Source organism: Ochotona princeps, chromosome 23 (assembly GCF_030435755.1).
Source record: "Ochotona princeps isolate mOchPri1 chromosome 23, mOchPri1.hap1, whole genome shotgun sequence".
NCBI classification, from domain to species: domain Eukaryota; kingdom Metazoa; phylum Chordata; class Mammalia; order Lagomorpha; family Ochotonidae; genus Ochotona; species Ochotona princeps.
Window position 1 is genome coordinate 22,461,956 of NC_080854.1, and position 15,054 is coordinate 22,477,009.

General features: G+C 38.3%; 1 protein-coding gene across 3 annotated transcripts in view; it reads right to left on the reverse strand.

Annotated features, from left to right (window-relative positions):
- SPEF2 (sperm flagellar 2) overlaps positions 1-15,054 on the reverse strand; it is a 139,731-nt gene that overhangs the window by 98,661 nt on the left and 26,016 nt on the right. For all 3 annotated transcript variants that reach the window (XM_058680011.1, XM_058680010.1, XM_058680012.1), the window contains exons 5-9: positions 13,357-13,497; positions 11,483-11,547; positions 8,495-8,681; positions 4,618-4,806; positions 658-845 (exon numbers count right to left, since the gene is read on the reverse strand). In XM_058680011.1, the coding sequence (XP_058535994.1) occupies positions 658-845; positions 4,618-4,806; positions 8,495-8,681; positions 11,483-11,547; positions 13,357-13,497 (770 nt within the window). The remainder of the gene's footprint in view (positions 1-657; positions 846-4,617; positions 4,807-8,494; positions 8,682-11,482; positions 11,548-13,356; positions 13,498-15,054) is intronic.

The window sequence follows — 15,054 nt, forward strand, 5'->3', positions numbered from 1 at the left end:
TTTTTAAAGATTTATTCATTTTATTACAGCCAGATATACACAGAGGAGGAGAGACAGAGAGGAAGATCTTCCGTCCGATGATTCACTCCCCAAGTGAGCCGCAACGGGCCGATGCGCGCCAATCCGATGCCGGGAACCTGGAACCTCATCCGGGTCTCCCACGCGGGTGCAGTGTCCCAAAGCATTGGGCCGTCCTCAACTGCTTTCCCAGGCCACAAGCAGGGAGCTGGATGGGAAGTGGAGCTGTCGGGATTAGAACCGGCGCCCATATGGGATCCCGGGGCATTCAAGGCGAGGACTTTAGCCGCTAGACCACGCCGCCGGGCCCGGCATTTTATAAGTTTTAACTTTAGATCATATTTTTATCTTTCATACTATAGTCTATTGTTTACCCTGAAAATAACTGGTATCATCTTTTTCTTTGTAGCCCTTTTGGAGTTTAACTTACTCGTGACTTTGCTCTTCTAATTCCTGACCTGCTCTGATTTATTTAATCAGAAAAACAGTATTAGACATTTATTCTTTTGTGCTGATTTTCTAAACCTAGCCTCTTCATCTTTTAATGAAACATTTTTGTCTCTTTATGTACCAATTCAATACCTGTAATTTTCTCATTCTGTGTCTCTACTGTAATTAATTATAAAAATCAATACTTACTTATTTGTCAGCATTCGATAGTCTGCCACTTTGGTGGACAAATCAAGTATTTGATCAAGGATTTCTGCACATACTGCATAATGCTTTTTATAACGAGCTTGAGCTCTTTCCACAGCAATCTGTTCATGAATTTCTTTCTCTCTAAGGATTTGTTCTTCAAAATCAATCTTGGCTTGTTTTGCCAAGGCCTAAAATGACAAAAATGTGTTTCAAGTCATATTTGCTCAGTTATTTAAATAAAAATAACCTATTTCAATAGCTAAAAACTTCTTTTAATAGAACGAAGCCTCTTTTTAAGACTAGGAAAATTTTAATTGTGAATAATTATCATATTTGCCTTAATTAAGTAGTGAGTCCAAAGGCTTAAGATAATGTTGGAAATATTCTACCCTTAGTTTATTTTTTCAATGAAACATAGTACAGCAAAGCATATGGCCTTCCTGGAAAAAGCCTAATGTGAATTAACAATGAAGTGGATCACTGGCCTTCAGAAAGAGGTCCTGAGTTCATGAGCTGCAAATAGTCAAGTGTCACCGAGAAACAGGCAAATCCACAGCATCCGTGGACCCTTGCACCCACCTCAGGGGCCTTGATGTGGATACTCCTGCTATGGCCACTCCCTTTGGTCAATCAGTGTGAAGAGTTCTGTGATACTGATTTATAGATAGAAAACATTTTGAAATTTTCTAACTGTGCTGGTTTTGTGACAGTCCACACAAGTAAAAAATGGCAACAGTAAGACTAGATCTCCTGATACATTTCTGGGACACTGTCCACAACCTTGGATTCTCAGAAAGTCCCGAGTGGGGAGTGAGAGTACTTACAACAAGGAAATCTCTTATTCCAGGATAAGATCTTGCTTTTCTCTTAGAGTTCACACTGTAAGATGAATGCTCCAACTCGGTTTTTGTACATGGAATTGGAAGGAACTGTTTACCTCGTTAACAGTTGTTTGCTACTAGATGGAACGAAGCTCTTATTGACTGGATAGTATAAAAGTGCAAAGTGCTTAAACTGATTGGGTGTCTGTGTTTTGTGCCACTACAGTAGATTGCATAATTTGTATTGTGCACTGATGTAAGCTAAGCTAGGTTGATTAAATTATATCATGTGCCAGTTCTCTTCTAGTTGATTGGATGATTGTTGCTTAAAATCCCCTGAACATGGCTGACCGGAGCTGCTCCCCTCTCCCACTGGCAGTGGTACAAGACAGGCCACCAGTCAGTGCCTGCTGGTGAGTGAAGACTCCTGAGCTTCCAAGAGTCTGCCCTTACTCATTTTTGGGATAGAAATCAATCAGCTCACAACAGTTTTAAAATACGTTTTCCAACAAATGTTAAATATGTTGACAACAACTATAAAACTTCTGCTGTTAACAGCCTTAATAAATTAATTATATTTGCTTGCAAAAAGATTTCTTTATGTAAAAAGCAATGAAGTATTCAGTTGCTTGACCAAATGACCAAATGTAGCTTTTCAAATAATTACACTGGTATTTTGAGATACTTCATCATTTCATTATCTCCTGCAACTTTACCCAATAAGTGTAATCACAAGTAAGCTTGGCAGTTGGAGAAGCTGCTGTTCCATGTAAGCCCTAGAATTTAAGTTCTTGTTATGAGATCTTGGGAAGATCTAGTTTTCTTACAACTCTCTACTAAATTGAGGATGTCAATAATATTCACCATACACAGGAGAATGAAACAAACCATCTTCTCAGTGCAAGTATGCCTTATTAGGTTACAATTTATCACCGACTAGATGCATGACAACTGAGTTCAGGATGAAGTCCAGCTTCGTTCTGCTATTGCTACCTTATATTGTATATTTCAATTCTTGTTAGGATAATAAGTTGGGCTGCATAACCACTAAGGTCAGTTTTGTACATTTGATGCATTCAGGAATCACACAGGGATTTGTATTTGTTACATTTTAAATGCTTTGTTTTCATGAAAAAAGAATATAATACAAGCACAAAGCTTTGTAGCATGCTTCATGAAATCTAGAGAGTTTAGAGGAAAAAGGATTCTAAGAGACCAGGAATAATAGGTGAGAATTTATAGTGACACTAAATTGGGTCCTGGGGCGAGTTTATCACAGTATCTCTGGAACATGGAAATATTTAGAATGTGAAGATACAGATTTAATCTAAAAACAAAACCTTAAAGAGAACAATGGAATTCCCTCGTCAATGATAGAAGAGCTATATAAAGCCTTCATCTCCCCTCTTCTCTTTCCTCCTTATTTCTCTCCCTGCCTTGCCCCCATTCCTGCATTCCAACTAGTTATCTGGGCTTTTTTCTCCTTTTTCTTTTTTTCTACCTTTACCATCAACTTTATGCTAAGCCTACCACAATTTCCTGTCTTAGTGCAGCAAAGTAGGTTGCAGCCCTAAAAAGAGAAAGAGGGAAAGGAAAAAGGAAGTTGGTGGGAGGTAGCAAATCTCAGCAGTTTTGAGCTTGGACTTTTAAGAGCCTCTAAAATAGGCTTTGCTGGTTGCTGTCCTGCTGACAAACTGTGACTTTCAATCTTCCTAGACTGAGAATACATATTTTCCTTATGTGTCAAATGTAAATAAGAAGAGTATTCACTCTGGAGGCCAAAGGAGACAGGTGAGGTCAACATTCACACAAAACAGCCGTTCCCCACTCCCACCCAACCCTGCAGTGCAGGCTATGCTTGCTTACAGAAGTGAGAGAATTATTTTCCTGATCTGTGGAGTATGGTACTTTCTAAATGATATTTCTTCTAACTCTTGCATAAACATGCCAAAGTTTTTCTTGCATTTTCATGGACAATCACAGTAGAAGTCATGCAACTGGAAAATGAAGCAATGCCTTTTTAATTTCTGTAAGGCTTACTCTCTCTTTTTCTTTTTTTGTGTCCTGCTGCATTTTAAGATTATTTTATAGCCCCCCAAAACAGGCTATCCATAATGCCACTCACATGTGTTGATTTTCGTCAATCAAATAGTGACTACTAGATTAAACAAGTCTCAAACATTTGCAGTGGGAAACGGACAACAAATGATTCATATAATCCAATATTAAGACCAGACATATTCACACACATTTATAACAAAAAGGTTGTATATATATTTTTTCCCATTTATAAAGGGCCTATCCATAGTGGCATCATCCTTACACACAGAACACACCTAGCAGCTAGACCTTGACTTCTACACCGTTCTCAAATGAAGTGTACTGAGTATCCCACAAAAATGACTGACGCCAGTTTTATGCATGTGTTAATACAACAGAAGCCTGCAGGAAAGCTTGTTCTATTAGGAGACAAGGAGTGGTTTACTGAACGATTGCAGTGTTTACTGAAAAGAAGAAGCTTAAAAGCTGTCTTGCTGTCTGAGAATATCCACGTAGCATAACCAACAATAATGTCTGCTCTACTGAAACTAGCAAACTTCAAAGAAAAAGGTTTCTATGGATGTCTAGAAATAGAAGTAACGACTCAAGGAAATTAAAATTAGGTAATCTTCTTTTTTTTTGACAGCAGCATTTTATAAAAGGGAAAACAGAGTAGTGTATTGAAGATACTCAATGAAAGGGAAATATGTGGTATGAATTTCATAGACAGCAAAACTGACAATCACATAAGGCACACACGCTTATCCAGATACTAAACCTTAGGAATGCTGTTCTCTGAAGGCTTTCCTCAGGAATCTATCAGACAAGGAGCTTCAGGCAATCCAGGTGTCCGGAGGGATGTGGACACAGTGTTGGTGGGGAGGACTAAATAGCAACTTGTGAAACCAGCACTAAAAGGAGAAAGTACAGTGTGTACTGGCCACACACTGACAATGTAGGTTATGGACAGATCATACAGAGAGCCTGTGGAACAGGAGCTCTTGTTAGGTGACAGTTAACAGACCACAGCTTTGTTGACCACGCCTTTGTGGAAAGGATCAAGAGGAACCTGCAGATTTTAAGGGAGATGTTATTTTACCGCTTCTCGATCAAGTGCATCCTGGAAATCCTTCAGTCGTCTTTCCTCATATTGTTTTTCTCTGAAGATTCTGTTTTGCCATAAAACTTCCTTCTCGTGCCGAACGTGCATGAGCTGCACCGCAATCCTGCGCTCCTGCTGGGACTGGCGCATTAGCCGGTTAATGAGCTGCTCCTCGCGGTAAGCCTCCTGTACACACCAGGACAAGGGCCACGCATTGATCAAAGGGGTGTCCACATTTTCCACTGGGCTGAGAAGACTATATATAAACAATGTACAGAAGGCATAATACTCTCCTCAATCAACTTTTGCCAATTAAATCTGAACATGAAAAAAAACCTAAACAATGAAAATGTTTGACAAAAGAGGTATAATTTTGGTATCCTGAAATATTAAAATTTTGAAACTTACAATTACTTTTCTGTTTTTTTTTAAGTTGCTTATTTAGAAGAGGGAGAAGCACCTGGAAAAGAGAGATAGTGTGCCGTGTGCTTGCCTTTATTTGCTGGTTCACTCCCCAAATACATGTAGTGGTCATGGCTGGGTCGGGTCTGGAACTCAATCCACAGGTATCCCACATGGGTATCAGGACCTAATACTTGAGCCATCACCACCCCCACCCCTTATGCCCGCATGAGCAATTGATGGAGTCAAGGGCTTGTGCCTGGAGTTGATTCCAGATCCTGTATCACAGGATATAGGCATCTTAAACAACACTGTAACTGGTAGACTATATGCCCATTCTTCCCAATTATTTTAAATGATTCATTTCTTCCTTTAAAATGGAAACAAATTAGGTGATTTTGTTCAAGGACTTCTAAACAAGCACTGTATCAATTTGTAAGAATGATTTTAGAAGTCTGAAATTGCGTTATATGCTTTCTAATATAAAACTGCTAGTCATTAAACCAAGTATGCATGCTGTCCAGGTGAACACAGCAGATCTGATGGAGGGAAAAATGAACAACCATGTGAGGACAGGCTAAAAACTGGTAGCTTGTGAAGACTGGAGATGAGGTTAGGTGGAAATGGCCTATAATGTGTCTTAGAAAATCTGTGTGTTCATAATCTGAAAAAGAAACTAGATGCACATTATTTTTTAGACTGTTTTAGAACAGGTCATGAACAGTGGCAAAATCAGTCACTGGGAATCAGAAAATCAGCCCATCACCTTGCAGGTACATTGCTAACGAGCTGCATTCTCTTGGACAAGTAATAGCACAGGCCTGTTTCACTGCAGGTACCAACCAGAGGGCTAGGCAGAGGATGATCTCCAGGGTCCCATCAAGCACTCTGACTCTGTCTAAACAGAGACATCATGTGGACAGAGAAAGTAACTGTAGTGTTCAATAGAGACAGAAGATGACAGCCAAACACTGGGGCTTTACATTTCACTCAACAATCTAATAGTTCAAGGAGAAACTCTGACTCTACTAACAACACTACCTCACGGAAGCTCTCTCACTACACAATTACAGGGGAGATATTGTCTATTTGCAGGACGAGAAATAAATAACAACACTGAGGCAAATGCTAAAATCTGAACTTGGGAATTAGATAAAAGTATAGATTAAATAAATGTTCAGCTGAATGTAAATATGAATTATTTGTTAGATAAAATTACTAGCTATTTGGTATGCATACAGATCAATGATAATTTGCCATATATTTGTATAGCTACAAAAAACATGGAAGATAGGCTTTCAAATGTTTTTATACCATTAGGAAATGTTCATCTTTTGAAAGCTCGGTATATTTGCTCTAATGGGACATTACAAAGTGTATGTACATATCAAAACATCACATGAAAATCCATAAATGTATAAAATTTTTATCTGTCAGTTAAAAACACAAAGCAGCAACTATGAAATCTATACTTCAATTAGGCAGAAAATTCCCCGAACTTTAATGTTAGTCATTTGTTTCATTCTGATTGAATACTGGAGACAAGGCGCAAAGTAAAAATGGCTACAAGTTCTTCCCTTCTAGTCATCCAGACCTTGCAATGTTACTCTGGAGATATTCTTGGCTAAATGTAGCATTTATTTTTCATTCCTTATGTATGAGGCATAGGGTGACCATAAATTTGAATTAACCAACGAGACATCAAACAACAGACTCATGCTGAAGGTCCATCTTTCTTAACTCTCCCTGTCACTGACAGCACTTTTGTAACCTGCTAGACAATGAGGCCAAGAGACAGAGACACATCAGCCTCTTAGCTGAGCTCCTTGAAGCTACCACGTTTTTCAGAGCTAACCAAGTCACCTGCTTCCTAAAGATATATGAGAGCATACCTAACTGGGCCCAGCTCAAACTCCTCACTACAGTTATGGGTGGCTTTGGATAGCTGAAATATTTTCACAAATGTGTGTGTGTGTGTAACACTTGCTTTCTTATTCCAAGTAAATTCTAGGACATTTTGCTGTGTGTATATGGCAAGACAACTTAGTTGTTGGGATGAGATAAGGTCATTTCAACCCTTAAGAAGAACAAACTGGATCAATTATGCTTTGACTATTGACTGAGATAACAAATTATGACAAATGGGACAAAGAAAATGTGCAATGGCTGAGTCAATGATATGTCTATAAAGATGTAGTATGAAGATAATTAGGACTTGTATCCCGATGTTTAGTGGGAAAGATTTATATTTTGTTTCCTTGTAAAAGTAGCTCATGCTTTGGATATGGATAATCTTTCAAAATTTCAGTGGAATGTAGTATATATAACCTGATGGAAATAAAGATATCAGTTATGGTTAGGTACCCAGGAAAGCCTATAGATTGTTTAATCCACAACATAAAGTACATATTTTGTGCCTGCAATGAAATAAATGGAAGAGATGTTTCTGTTTAATTATATCTGCCATATTCTAAGATCTCAGTAGATACATGAGTAAAAACTGAAAACTGAAATGCATTTCCCTTGACACAGCTCAGAGTTCATGATCTGAGTTTGGTGACTCACACTAGATCACATAACTTTTTTTTAAGCTCAGCACACCTAATCTTTCCAGGTCCCTTTCGCTCTCCCCCGGCAACCACACTGCCTTCATTGACTCTCTCCAGGCACTGTCGCCTGAGCCAAGGTAGGTGGACATTCCCCTGATTTAGCCCTTCCCACTGGCTGCATAGCACTTTCACACTCTAATAGACTCGCTATTTACAGACCCTACGCTAGACATCAGGCTCTGTGAGGCACAGGCTTCCTGGTTTTCTTGCTCATTATTCTGTCTTTGGGCTTAGCACAAGTGCCCTCAGCAAGGGAGAGATTTAGGATCTGTGCTTAGTTCGAAGTTGGTCAGTGGTCCTCAAACTGTAGCTGCATAAAGAAATCAGAGAGGGCTGGTTAACAAGCATGGCTGAGTGCTCCTGGCTTTGAGCTGTTGATTCATTGTGGGTGAGTGTGATAACAATTTACATGCCTAAGATTATCCAGTCAGTACTGATACTGCTGGATCAAGAATTGTAGTTTGAACCACTGGAATAGACTAACAAACAGAGAAGATGAACTTTTTTTGTTTGCATTGTTTTCATTCCACAGTTTCCTTTTGCTTCTAAGATAGGCACACATGGTTAACATAGATTTCTTATATCACGTTTTACTGCGAAGAAATGTTATGTAACAAAATTTGCCATTTCAACATGTTATGTATATAATTCAGCAGCACTGATCACGTTCACCAGTTTTTGCTTTGTTTTTTTGTAAATATGTACATGTTCCCCTTGATATATTTGCTGTTATCACTGAGCGTGACAGTGACATCTGATCGAGTGGCAGACAGTACATTTATATGACACATATTTGTGGACACAATAGAGCAGACTCTGTGAAACTTCCAGCACCGCTATTTAACCCAATCAAAACACCTCACCTCTTGTGCCTCGTGTGCTATTAACTGGTCCATTAACAGTCTCCGCCGTCTTTTCTCTCTCTGCTCTCGTGCAAGAGCATCTTCTTCTAGGCGCTTCTGGATTTTCTTAATGTAGTCATCATCTGAGCAAGTGTTCAACAAGTCAGTTGTCATCTGGCCTGCTGTGTCTACAGAAGCCTTGGAGGCACTGAGAAACAACAATTTTCCATTTGTAGCTTTTCTTTCTCTAGGTAATTTTACCTACTACTGCTCTCCTGTCACCTATACAAAGGCAAGTTATTCTCTGAGTTTCCTGGTGATTTTGACTACTTAACAACAGAGGCTCAGCACTTATTGGCAACTCAGCAGTAGGAAAAAAAACCAGTAGCTCATCATACCACTCCGACAAGCACAAGTCTGATGTGATCTCTTGCCAAACTGGAAAGTTCAAGTGAGCACTCTGAATTCTTGGCCTATTTCATGTTATAAGACTTGAAGGATAAGAAAGAGTCTGTGGTCTTTCCAACAGAAACAAACCAATTTAGTTTAGCAAGACAAATGGTGACATAGCACAGAATTATAGATTCACTCAAGTTACTACTTTGGATTCAAAGGTTATCACACATACACATCAAAGTAATAACCACATAATTCGGAATTATGGGTATAGCTCTTTAAAAACCAAGCAGACTATAATCAGCACAATGTATGTTACAGAGCTACTTACTAATAAATGATTAATTTTTATATTAGAAGTAATCATTTCAAAGTAATAAATAACATATTTGATGAATAGTATTATTCAAAATCTAAAAATATGTCTTTAACGTGCGCAGGGACTAAATGGTCATCAGGTCTCATATAGACAGAAGTATTTTTAGAAGTATTTTTAGAAAACTCTCCTTAGGCCACAAGAAGATTTTAGTGCTTTCTGGCATCAAGTTTGTGTGAAGTCTGTGAATGAGCCCACAACGTCTCTAGGCTGAGGATAAGCATACAGAAGGAAATAAGAAACAAAGGGGCTTACAAGAGCGCACCTGATACCACAGCCTTTTTTTTTCCTTAACAATTTGCTCCAGACCAGTACTTCTTCATGGTTTTCTTTTTTGGATATCGGAGAAAATGATCTTCCTGCAGCGTCACAGGGAGTACTGACTCTCCGGTGAGGCTGCTCACGGCTGCAGGGAGCTGAGCAGGTGCCCCAACTGCCCCAGCTCCAGCGCACTGCACTGGGAACTGAAGTGTCACATGTTAAGGTTCCCCAGTTGAAATTCGTTAGAATCAAGTGAAGGCTGCTGGGAAGAAGCAGCCTGTGATATACCCAGCAATATTTAAAACAAAGCCCAAATTCCATTCAGGGTAACAATGTAACTAGTTAAAGACAACTATTCCCAGCCTCTCTTCGTCTTGTGTGGCCATGGGATTATATTCTGGTCCACAAGATATAACCAGAAATGTTACTACTAGAGGCTACTGTGGAGGTTTTGTTTCCCACAGAAATGTCTATTTATTGTTGTTGTTGTTGTTTGTTCAAGTGCCCAGAGTCCCAGCAGCCATCCTAGACCATGAATGTGACTTTGATGATAACACACACACACACACACACACACACACACACACACACACACACACACACACAACAGGCCAGTGCAGCAAAAATGGAGCAAGGTAAAACCTCAGTGTGTGTGTTTGCATGCACACACACTCACACACATACCCCAGGGTGCTTCCTTTATATGTTCTAACATATGGGAGAAAAGCAAACTTTTATCTAGTTTAACCCATTGTTGTTTGGGAGTTTCTATAGCAACTGACAGACCCCAGGATCAGACTGGGAAGGCAGGGACAACCAGGAGCAGAGTCCAGGGTGATCTTGATGATACCTGACAACTGACAGGACTAGGGCACTACTCAGTGCAAACGATGCTGGGACAGGGCTTGGAACCAACTATTTATTTCCACTAAGTATGTGGCTTGTAAAAGAACTAGAAGAAATAAAGCAACTTTATGGACCATGCTCAGGGCGTTATGTAGTGGGGGTTCTAGTGGTCACTGTGAGGATGAGTGGTCTAGTTTTAGGGGTCAGGGACAATGCTGGTAAATGAGAGTGGGGATCAGAATAGGGCATTCAGAGTGTCTGCAGATGGTAGGAGGAAAGGTCATGTATGCCATGTTCATTGTGATTGAAATCCTTGCTGCACCACACTACCTCACGACTGTTTCCTTCCAGCCTTTTCTTATTCCTCATTTGTGTGTGTGTGTGTGTGTGTGTGTGTGTGTGTGTGTGTGTGTGCATCTCTTTTCCTTCAGAAATGCTAGTATATAACAGGGGTCATATACTATAATTTGTTTCTGTTTTCTTATTTCATAGAAATCAACTTTGTATTTTATAAGATATAAATGAATAGTCTGGACAATTTCCATTTTATAAAATACAGAAAGATACAAGTCACTTTACACATGTGGTCTCTGGCAGATTACTTCCTGTGAATAAGTGACCTCTGATGGAAGATAAGGGATAAGGAATCTTTATCTCTCAAAGAATGAAGCCAACTCACTCTGTACTTATTTTTGGAATAAGTTTATCAAACTTTCTCGGTGACATTCGGCTAACACATTCATTCAGCAATGTCTTATTACTGGTCTCTGTGCTCAACACTGAGGATTCAAGACAAAAGAAAACAAAAGAGAGTCTGGCACAGGCTTTACTGTGACAAAACTAAGTCAGTGGGAACTTGAAACCATCTTAACTAATGCTTAAAAATGTGTGCAAACAGCAAAAATATCAACTTATCATATTAGCCACTTTCCCTCTCACTTGTTTACACAAGTGACTACAATTAGTTTGAATTTTATCACATTTGTCTTCCCTCAGATACTCTCACTTAAAGATTTTCTCAATGAAAAGATTCTTGGAACAGCTTTTCCAGAGAAGATATTTCTAATATTCAAAAGATATGCATAAAACAGGATACAAATTTATGAATATTAGAATAGTTCACATCCTACCTTTCTTTTGCCTGGAGATCCTTTTTTATTAATGCTTCAAACTTCTTAATCTCATTGGCTACATCCTTTAAAGAAAATTCATTATCAGTTCTCTGTCTTAAAAAATCTTCCTTTACCATGTTAATTCAAGCTCATGTCATTTACTACTAACTCATGATAACAAGGAGCCAAAATGTGAAAAGCTGTAAGCTGCATTCTACAATATTCTTATAATTTTTATTTGTTATTTTGACACCAGGTGAGCTGCAAAAACTGCTTAATCTGAATTGTTCAGATCACAATTCCAACTGATATTGAATCCAGGGATATCTAATCAAAAGGAAAATTATCAAAGAGTTGGAACATGCATTTGTGAGATATATATTTGTGATACATAAATATTTCTTAAAGATGGCAGCCCCAAGTACATCATCATTTACAGTAGTAATTTGTTCCCTGATATTAACACTAGTTCAATTTTTTATGTTATAAATCCTTATTAGTAAATTTCAATTAGGTGGGTTTTTGGTGCAGTGATTAAAACTGTCCTTGGGATCTTCTCATCTTCTACTGGAGCTCAGAAGTTCAAGTTCTGCTCCTGATCCCAGCTACATAACAACATAATGCTGGGAGAAAGGTAACAGCTGAAGAAGGTGGGATTCTGCCGCGCATGTGGGAGACCTAGACTGCGATCCTGGATTCTTCCTTCAGACTGGCCCATTTCCTACTCCCTGGTGCAGGTGGGGAATGAACTAGAGGATGGAAGGTATCTCTCATTCTCTTTCTGGTTGCCTTTCAAATAAATCTTTAAAAATAAAACTATCAGTTCTGGATATATGATAGTTAAATACTAAAATGGGGTCCACAAAAGCTTTTGTATTGGTGGTTTTTGTTGTTGTTATTTGTTTTTTTGGTTTGTTGTTGTTGTTGTTTTATAGACTCTAAGGACAGGATATGTTTTGCTAGGACTTTTAAATTGAAGAAATGTGAACTGACGTCAGATACAATGAGTTAAGGAATCAGAAAGATATGTCAGTCTCTACCGGCACAGTATCCTTATCTACACAATGGGGAAGACAGCACCCTGCTTTAGGCTTGTTTCCAAATTAAAGATAATACAAAGTGCTGCGCCCACAGCCTGACATTCAGCTCAAGTTCAACAAATGCTAGCTATTATTCCTCTGCTTAATTCACACAAGAAAATCTCAATAACCAGTGTAAAACTATGCAACGTAGAGTATAGAAATTTCTATCAAAATGTAGTGACCTCTATGAAACACAATCAGATTTTATTTTAGTGGAATGATGGACAGTTGATATAGCCTAAGGAAAAAATGAACACAGGGATCTTAAATTTAAATATATTGACAGCAACAAGCCACAATGTTGCTGAGATTCATAGCAAAACAGGTGAGTTGAATCAAAATAGCAAAATAGAGAAGTTGAATCAAAACAGAGTAAAAAGAGCTTATAAATGGCATGTTCCCATGGGCATTTGCACATTACAACAGTGCCCATGCTGATGAATTTATTAGCAATCTCAAAACCCTACTCAGCACACAGGAGTACAGCCAGATGCTGTTACTAAGAGGAGTTTTCCTTCTCTGGCCTCAAATTTCTATCTTTGTATCTTAACAAGATAATAAAATTGGGTTGGATATTCTGGTAGACTGGAATTCTGAATGTGAAAGGAAAAAACTAGCGATAGTTCAAAAAGAACCCAAGTACCTATGTAACTGTGTCACATAATACAATGTAATTAATGAATTACAAATAATAAATAATAATAAAAAAAAAGAAAGTGAGAAGTTTGGGAAGGTCTGGCTATACTTGTGGATTTTAGGGAAAGATTATTCTTGAATTAAAACACGTTTAACACAATGTGAATTACTTACCTCTGCATCTTTTTTCTTTTTCATCATTTTTTGAGCCTCGAGTGCTTTTAAAGTACGATTTGATGCAGGTTTAGGAATCTGTATGATAGCTGCTTGGATTTTGGCCATTATTTCATTTTGTCGTCTTCTGCTTAAGCGTTGCTGAGTATTACATACACACCAGTTTAGTTCTTCGGTTTGCCAGAATAATAGATATTATGATATATACATAATATACTTATTTCTAGAACCCAGCAATTTACTAATAGACAATGCGTTGTGGTTGTGTTTGGAAACAGTTGGCAACATGACTTACTTTGTAATGCATGATGTTAGAACAGTTTTGGAGTCCTCAAATTATGTGTATCAAACAGTGTAATTTTATTACATGTGAGAATCCTGAAGGACAATGAAGGTGCTCCAGGTACAAAGGAGAATATAAATCTCTCCCCATCCCACCTTCATACTGTCCTATTGTGGAGACAGAAAATCCTGCAGATTTTTTTTTTTCTGCAGAGAACAGCCTGCAGAAAAAAAATTTCCATTCTAAGAGACAGTCCCTGGAAAATCCAAGACAAGTGCCTTGCTTCCCTGCAAAAACAACCACTTGATTAAACAATGGGTTCAAAGGCTACCTCAAACATACAGTTAACACTAAAATATAGAATATCACTATTGAACCATCTCTTCCACATGTAGGCAGTAATTATTTTAAGGACAAAGTAGGCAAGATGATCAAACTGAAACACCTGAGATATATCAGATACAATATTTTTAAATATACAGTTTCAATGGTAAAATATAAAACAAGTCATTACTTATTACTCAAGCACAGTATTAGAACTTATGAGGTTATAAATTCCTATGTCCAAAGACTAAACACTTCATCATTAGGAAGGTAGAAATTACAGATAAAATTTTCTTCATTATGTCTTTCAAATTGCAAATTTTTATTTAATTTCTTATATTTTAAGAAAACTGCGAAGATGGAGGCTCTTCCTATTGCCCTATGTGCTTTCTATGGTAATGTTTAACATAACTTCAGAATATATATTGGGGATAGATTTCTTTCCCCCACTTTGTTTGGAACGTTTCAGCATTTACTTGGCATTTCACGTTTGGACAGCCTGGTTTTATGTAAGTTATAGCGCCAGCATGTGGTCTTGACTCAAATGCTACTTTAAGAATGTTTTGTCCCAGAGGGCAAGTATAATGCATTATCTCCTCTCCCAAGTGAAGGGATCAAAAGCCCTGTGTCTCAGCAATCCCTCCTTCTTTTCCAGCAGTGGCTTGAATTCAGGATCAATTTTGCATGATTCTAAATACATCATTTTTTTAAGGCTTATTATGGAGTCTTTATTAACCAAGCTTGGTGATAATAGAGCACAATAGCAAATCACAAGTCCATACAGCAATCCACCCCATCATAATCCACCCAATCATAATCCTAAAAGGAACAAATGGTCATTATCCTTAAGTCCATCCATTAAGCTGAAAACTTATGTTCCAGCTCCCCCAACAATACAAGTTATTCTCAGAGACACTCACAAAGAACCTGGACACACTTACAAAGCTGCAGACATTCACCTTTCCCTGGCTTCTCTGCCCACATTCTACTACTGCTAGGCCTCACCCCTCCTGGAACTCCAGATGGTACACAGACCAGAAACAACATTATTATAAATCTGTTTTTTTATCACAACATGAGGGACTGTAATT